General features: G+C 30.5%; 1 protein-coding gene across 1 annotated transcript in view; it reads left to right on the top strand.

Annotated features, from left to right (window-relative positions):
- Positions 1 to 73: 73 nt before the first annotated feature.
- The window catches only part of LOC145239841 (large ribosomal subunit protein eL8-like), a 31742-nt gene continuing 23062 nt past the window's right edge, over positions 74 to 8753 (top strand). Inside the window, exons 1-2 of the mRNA XM_080103389.1 lie at positions 74 to 319; positions 8033 to 8147. Coding sequence (XP_079959515.1) covers positions 317 to 319; positions 8033 to 8147 — 118 coding nt within the window. The 5' untranslated portion in view covers positions 74 to 316. The remainder of the gene's footprint in view (positions 320 to 8032; positions 8148 to 8753) is intronic.

The raw sequence follows: 8753 nt of genomic DNA, 5'->3' as shown, positions 1-8753 counted from the left end.
GAACAAGAACAAGGTTTAAAAAAAAAAAAAAAAATCTTTTTTTATATGACGTAAGCATTATTGGTCTACATTTAATTACGTATACAGGGATTGAATCTATAACGTCAGTAATACAGCAACATTAACGTTCAATAATATGAGTTAAAGATGAATGAAAACTTTTATAAAAAATTTTGAACACGAAATCATTAGATAAAACAAAATTTATTTTAGAGTTATAAAAATTCGAAACTAGGTCTATTGAATATATCACACCGGAAATTGTTACTGCGCAATCGTGTACCCACAACCGGTCCTTTTTACAGCGAAATCCACCATGGTGAGTAACCATTTCTCTAATTCCCATGTATGTTTTGTAATCTATTGCCATCCATCCTTATTAGTTTATAAAACTTGTATTGTATGGATTAAATCATTTCATTAGAATGTGTATCAATCTATTTTGATTTGTTATGGGTTGATTTAGACGATCTTTTTAGATAAAATTTTAATTCTAACGTGCTCGCTTACTTAAAGATGTCTTCCAGCAGGTGAGTTGTTTTTTTAATAATTTTCTCCATACTTTTTAGCTCTGTTTCGTGTTGTAATAATCACTTTATGTGGCTAAACATCTAATTTTACGGAAATGCTTAAAATTAGTTATGTCGATCTACATAACGTACATTAATAACATTACTGTTGACACGTGCTTTAAAAAAGGTTGGTCGTTTTGCTGAATACTCTCAAGTATTATACAATTGTCTTGAAATTTCTTAATTTCAAGTTTGTTGATATTTTTTATCTCGAGATTAAAATTGATATTACAAAACAAATTGGGTTCTTTTAATATAAATTGCGTAAAATCTTTCTTTCAAATATTTAGGCACATCTGATAATAATGACTGTAAATTTAGTTAGATTTTTTTTGCTAAATCAAACGTAAATTACGGAAGGAATATTTGGGTTTGTACACAAAGGTACGAAAAAAATTGTCAAAACATTAAAGGCAAGATAACTTTTTCTACCTAACTGAATAAGTTTTCTTTGGTACTTTTGCATAATTTGACCAGGATTCTCGAATTCCCGTCAAGCATGGATCAAGCAAACCGATGATTGCCGGTCTCGCCCGATCCATACTTGACGGGAATTCCCGAGAATCTTGGTCAAATTATACAACAGTACCGTTAAAAAATGTTATATTCGGTTCGAAAAAACGATTAATATTGAGCGCTACCGAAAACAATAATAAAATAGCCGTGATGTCTGAAGTCTCGACAATCACTTCAAAATAAGAAATAAAACAATGGTGGTAGAAACCCGCCCAATAAAATCACAACTAAAATGGTCGGCGTTAAAAGTAACATTAACCTAATAAATGTCACGGTAACGTTTATTGGACAGGTTTCTAAACTTAATCGGTTTGGTAGAAAAGTGTGTACATTGCCGAAACTGGAGACGCCATTTTATTTCGCGCACCTGTTGTTAAAATTCAAGGGAGAAATCAGTATTTTAAACTGCGCGAAGCATGAAATAAATAACAAAAAAAATTTAAACTGGAGAACGATTGCTTCCGGAAAGAATGTTAACCTAAAATTAATCAAAAACTTTCCCGTTTTCATAAAATGGAAACATTTCCAATTAAACAATTATGGATATATGTTCCCTTGGGTTTGTATTACTGTACACATAGATTCGAAAAAGTTGTCAAAAAACAAATATATAACAAATAAATGTTATCAAAGGCAAGATAAGTTACTTTTCTACCAAACTGGATATATTTTTCGTGTTTTTATTCAATGTAACATATTTATTCAGCTCGAAAAACATAGTGTTTACCGATATTGGAAAATTCAAGATGGCGTCTGATTCTCTCTTTAACTCGGTAAGTTTGGGAAAAGGTGTTATAAATAAAAACCCAGATAAAATACTATTAAAAACTCGCTCAATATATGTTATAGCAATACACATGAAAAAATTGAAATAGCTTGAAATATTTCAATATTGGTATGCATAGAAAGAGCTTGATGAGCTAAGAAAGAATCTTTTTAAATTTTTAAAATCTGATTAAAATTAAGGAAGTTATGGCTATTTTTGTGCCTCACACGTTTGGATATTTTTCCCTCTTTAAGACCATATGCGTTTCGTCACATTTTTTACACTACTTTTTCAGTAAAAATGTCATATCTTTGTTAAAACACAAGACTAAGAAATGAAATTTACCATAGAAGTGTATTTTTGTACAAGGAATCAGAATATGCAACTGAAAATCTCCCGAAGTTTATGGTTTCCAAATAATCTGCAGTAAATGTGCATAAATATGCAGCAATTCCTTAAAAATGCCATGTATCCATAAACAGAAAAGAAGTTGGAGAACTCAAAGTTGAATTGTAATGTGCTTTATGTACAAAAACCTTAAATCTAAACATAAGACCATTTAAAAATGAATATATTGCAATATTTCTTTGGTATTATTGTAGATTAACACCTTCTGTTTAACCCCACTCAACTCCTTCTGACCACCCCTCCAAAATGTGATTCTACCTTTTTAGGAAATTATGTATAAAATGCCATGAAAAACTTTAATGAAAGATAAACAAATTATTTTAGAATTGAATGTAAAATAATTTCCTATTACAGGTCATTCTAGCATTTTAGGGCAGTTAACTGTTTTTTTTTTTCTATGGGAAAATATGCATGCTTTTTTTTTTTTTTTTTTTTTTTTTTTAAGATGATTATGTGTAGTTTTAAGAGGGTTTCTATGCAATGAGAATATGGGGAGGGTTGCCATTCGGACTTTGAATTAATTGTAGGGCTAAGGAAAATTATGTGTGAACATACTGAAAACTTGACAAAGCTAACAAAAACAATATTAGAGGGGGGAGCGGTTAGTTTCACAAAAATTTAATGTAAAATAATTCATCATTTCCTGGCCGTTCTAGCATTTTAGGACAGTTAACCAATTTATTTTTATGTGTATTTTTCTTTAAGGAAGGATCTATTTTTTGTTTGTTTGTTTTAGATGCTTGTATGTGGCTTACAGAGGTATTTTGTTGGGGGGGGGGGCTTGCCACTCGAACTTAGTGTTATTGTTAAGGTTAAAGAGTGTTTTAGGAGGAGACTTGCCACACATAATTTGTATTAGAGGTGAAGTTAAGAGAGCTTTTTTTTTCAAAAAGAGCGTTCAAAAATTTGTTGATTTCTATTTTCGAGGTTGAAGGTGTTAATTCCATAGGCCGTTTATACTACGCTGGAGCAGGTTGTAAAAATATCTTTCGCTTAATAAGTAGAAAAAAAAATAACGAAATAAAAAGCTTCCTAATTGTAGTTTGATGTGTTTTCTAACTGCTTTTAAAATTTCAAGAATATTGATATAGATTTTGAGGGTTTGTATACACATAGATTCGAAAAAGTTGTCAAAAAAACAAATATATAACAAATAAATGTTATCAAAAGCAAGTTACTTTTCTACCTAACTGGATAATTTTTTAGTGTTTTTATTTAATGTAACATGTTTATTCAGCTTGAAAACAGTGTTTACCGATGTTTTGGAAAATTTAAAATGGCGCCCGACTCTCTTGAAACGGTAAGTTTGGGGAAAAGAGTTAAAAATAAAAAAGTAGACAAAATGCTGCTAGAAACTCGCTCAATATATGTTACCGTAGCAGTGTCAGAAATTTCGTGAAAATAGTGAATAATTCCACCCCATCTTTCCAAGCTTATAACTCCTCGAAAAATGTAATTCAAGCCCTAATTTTTTTTTTCAATTAAAGGAGTAAGGACCAAGGTTTTATTTAAAAAAAAAACAAAACAAAACAATGTGTTTTTTTTTTTTTTAAAAAGGTTTTAAACTTCGGACTTTACAGGTAAATTTCTAAAAAACTGATTTTTTTTTTTGTTTTAAATTTGAATATATTATTTATTGACCTTTTCTCTTCAATTTGTGATATATAAACCTATTAAACATAAATTAATTATTTACTTTTTAATAGACATTTCAAAATGAGAGGCGTAAATTATTCGACCCCCTATCTTTCTAAGCTTATAACTCCTCGAAAAATGTAATTCAAGCCCTAATTTTTTTTTCAATTAAAGGAGCAAGGACCAAGGTTTCATTAAAAAAAAAAAAAAAGACAAAAAGAAAAAATGTGTTCTTATAAAATAAGGTTTTAAACTTCGGACTTTACAGGTAAATTTCTAAAAAACTGATTTTTTTTTTTGTTTTAAATTTGAATATATTATTTATTGACCTTTTCTCTTCAATTTGTGATATATAAACCTATTAAACATAAATTAATTATTTACTTTTTAATAGACATTTCAAAATGGGGGGGGGGCGTGAATTTAAAAAAAACGTTTGTCTAAAATATTATATTCGGTTTATTGGAAAGAACATAAAATTTCACATTGACCCTGAAAATATCGTAAAAATAGAATCAATAGAAAAATTTTGATAGATTTTTAAAATTTAAAAATTTAAAAATATTGAGTTTAAAAATTGAAAAATATTGAGTTCGGAAAATTCATTACTGTTTTAAAAAAAAAATAAAAATATTTTTATTACTTTTAAAACAACTGTAATAGTTTATTTTGGAAGTATAATCCATAAAGAAAATAAATAACCCACTTTTAACAGAGAAATTACGAGATTTTTATATTGTATTCGCAGTTTCGTGTTAGGGGTGTCAAAAATTCCTACAAAAATTCTGATACTGCTACCGTGACATAGGCTGACATATATTCGGTGAGTTTTTAACAGTATTTTGTATAGTTTTTTTAATTTTTAACTCCTTTTCTCAAACTTACCGTGTCAAAGAGAGTCGGGCCGGGCGCCATTTTTAATTTTCCACGGTAAACACTATATTTTTTTCGAGCTGAATAAACATGTTACATTGAATAAAAACACAAAAAATATATCCAGTTTGGTAGAAAAGTAACTTATCTTGCCTTTGATAACATTTATTTGTTATATATTTGTTTTTTGACAACTTTTTCGAATCTATGTATAAACGAGATTTTGAAAAAAAAAACATTTGTGGCTGTTCGCAGTAAAACATTGTTTTAATTCGCTGTTCAAAAACTAATTTAAAGAATAAAAGTGCATGCAAGCTATATATCTACAAAAGTTTTTGTTTTTTTAACCATGTTTTTAAATTTGACGAGATTTGTGAGAAATTGCAACAGATTTATAATGCCGAATTGGTTAGGATTGTTGTTATTATATATTCTGAAAACCGAATAGTTCTAAACTAATGTTATTCTGATAACAAAATAGCTCTAATTAAACATAAGAACATTTATATTCATATTTTCATGTTTTTCTTAATTCGTTCTTGAATAAAAATTAAAGAACGCGTGTTTGTTTACAACTGTGCTATCGCTGATTCTACAGGCTGGAGCTGCTGCTGCTGCTTAAACTTCATTTGACCAAATTCGATTAAAAAGAAACAATTTTTTTTTTCGGGTAGGTCCTTTTAAATTATCAATTACCGCGGTCCTACTCAACATAAAACAATACTTTTAATTGATAAAGATAGTAAAAAGATTGATTTACTTACTACTGGGTGTCCGAAGAATTTTTTTTTCAAAATGTTCAATACTCGTCATATTAAAATCTTATTTTTAACACGACAAAAAAAGAAATGGTCAAAAATATTTCGGACACTTGACAGTATTAAGATTAACACCTCTTCTAATTGGTTCCCAAATTTCATGACGAAATTCTTCATACAATCACGGTACGGACCTTTAGAAAACAGGGGGGGGTCATTACAAAACCTTACCGAAAACGCCATTTTATGACGTTCCCATTTTTATCACTTTATTTGCTTAAAACTCTTAAAATATATAATGTACATTCATATTTATTAATTCATTTGAAAGTATACTCATTTCCGAACAAAACAGTAGTAATTTGAAGACTTGAAGTGCTTTGGTTTAAAAAATATGGCTATTTTAGTAGAACTACCTTGAAATCTGTGATTATCCAAAGCATTTTTTCGTCCGTGTGTATTACTATATGTTACCGTGACATAGGTTGACATATATTCGGCGGGTTTTTAATAGTATTTTGTATAGTTTATTATTTATAACACCTTTTCCCAAACTTACGGTGTTAAAGAGGGTGTGAGACGCCATCTTGAATTTTCGAATACATCGGTAAACACTGTATGTTTTTCGAGCTGAATAAATGTTACATTGAATAAAAACACGAAAAATATATCCAGTTAGGTAGAAAAGTAACTTATCTTGCCTTTGATAACATTTATTTGTTATATGTTTTTTGACAACTTTTTCGAATCTGTGTACAGTAATACAAACCCAATCGTATTTCCAAGCTTAGTTTTTTATTTATTTTTTTATTCAATTGTAAGATTAAAGTGCAGAATAGGTGCAAAACACTCTCCCCTCCCCATGTTAAGAATGGCTTTTTAAATAACTTTTTCAGCACGGATCAATAAGTGCATGAATATCATTATTTTTACAAGGAAAGAATTTTCGCGTGTGTGGCCTAGTTTTTATTTATTTTTGGTCCCCCCGATTTATCAGAGGGACCTATGTTTTCAGTAGCGTCCGTTAGTTCGGACTATTTCCAGATAAGCGTCCATTAATTTTTCCTGAAATTTTGCCACAAATATTTCATTATTATAGATGTGCACATGCACAGTAAAAAAAAAGAAAAAAATCCCCCCCCCAGGGGCTCAAGAGGTAAAAAATGACACATTTTGCCTTATAACTTTTGATCCATCCATTAGATTTTTTTTTTTTTTTTTAAACTTGGCCAAAATGTGGATCCCATTGTTAATATAAATCCAGTATGGGTGACCCTTGATAAAATTCTGGTTCGCGTCCCTGGGAACTTCCAGTGCTAAAAACTCCTCTTTTTTCATATTTCAGAACAAAAAAACTTGATATATAGTGATTTTTCACGGTGGTCAACTCAAATATACATGTGTTAAGGTCTGAAACTGCACCGTTATCCATTTACACTGGGAATCGGCATCCCCCAGGGGCTCAAGAGAGGTAAAAAAATTACTCTTTTGCCCCATAGCGTTTGATCCATCCATTAGCTTTTCCTGAAACTTGGCCAAAATGTGGAGGATATTGTTCTTAATATTCAGTATGGGTGACCCGACCCTGACCCTGGCAAAATTCTGGTTTGACTTTTAGGGCTAAAAAAAAATGCCTTTTTGGAGCTCTTTTTTTTTTTTTTTTTTTTTTATATATATTATGGTGCTGAATTCAAATATACATATCTTAAGGCGTGAAACTGCATCGTTTGTCCATTTTGTTTTTACTGGCATTCGACATTCCCAGAAGCTCAAAAGGAGTCACAAACGCTCAAAATTGCAAAAAAAAAAAAAAAAAAAAAAAAAAAGTGCCATTTTTTAGCACATAACTTTTGCCTCGTCAATTAGATTTTTCTGAAACTTGGCGAAAATGTGAAGGCAACTTCTCGCATTCATCATTTTTTACTATTTTCTTGTGGTATCCTCTCACGCAGCACAATCGTTTTCTCAGTAATATAATTATTTGAATTACAAAAAAAAAAAAAAATTCTAAAAAAATAATTATTTTTAAAAAGCTTTAGGTAACTTTTATGACGTAAACACCTCAACCTCCCCATGGAGGAATACCCCCCCCCCCCCCTCCAACCTCGAAAGGTGTTCTTAACATGTAGTGGTTGGGGGTGTTTCTGGGGCAGGTTGTAAAAAAAAAAAATACCAAGCTTTAAAGGGTTTTACTATACACATGGATTCGAAAAAGTTGTTAAAAAGACAAATATATAACAAACAAAAGTTATCAAGGGCAAAGGTTCACGCAGCCGTTTCCTGTTATTCTGTTATACTTGAGTAACTTTGTGGAATTCACGGATCAATAAATGCAGGAGCACCAACTTTATAAAATTAGCTTTTATATTTTCATTGCAAAATTTATTCAAAGTGGATTTCAAATACTTTTTTTTTTTTTTTGACTAATGAATTTTATTTCTCAAACAAAATCGCCGTTTCCTGATATTAAAATAATTTTTTTTTTTTTTTTTTTTTCTGTCCAGCCTAAACCGAAGGGGAAGAAGAAGATTGCCGCTGTTCCTTCCGTTGTAAGGAAGGTTGAGCCAAAGAAAGTGGTTAACCCTCTCTTTGAAAAAAGACCCAAAAACTTTGGAATCGGTATGTGGAAGTTTTCTTAACCATGTTTATTTCGAAATGCATGGATCCTAATGAGGAAAAGTTAATATATCAATTTGGATGAAATAATTTTTAATGAACTAATTGTCAGAATCGCAACACCTGAAACTTGCGATCACTTGTGAAGATATATGAAGTTGCAATCAAGATTGTCAAAAGCTACCAGTGATATTCACCAAATGTGAATCTGCAGCCATGTACATGACTCTCTCTTACTGACACAGGAATCTGCTCTTCTGTAACCCTATTGACATGTGAACACGAGTTGGACTATAAAAGCTGATATGGAGAGGAGGATCATACCTGCTTCAGTTCAGTTTGAACGAGCGTGAAGAGTTCAATAGAAGTTGTATAATGACATGATTTAAAAATCTGAAACAATTTGCAATTGTGCTATGCGCAGTTGCAAATCAATGAACTAGTGACTTGGACTATAGTATTAAAATATATTCACTCTTCTGGATCAAGATGCTTTGTATGTGTGACTGTTTGAATTTGGAAAAAGTGAGTGTAAAACCAGTTAAATATATAAAGACTAAGATTGAAAATTAGTCTCTTTCAGCTTGATATATTGTATCGAATGACTGT

Source organism: Euprymna scolopes, chromosome 19 (genome assembly GCF_053919585.1).
Source record: "Euprymna scolopes isolate OS-2025 chromosome 19, ASM5391958v1, whole genome shotgun sequence".
NCBI classification, from domain to species: domain Eukaryota; kingdom Metazoa; phylum Mollusca; class Cephalopoda; order Sepiida; family Sepiolidae; genus Euprymna; species Euprymna scolopes.
Note: the sequence above shows the minus strand (reverse complement) of the source record. Positions and strands in the feature narration are given on the sequence as shown.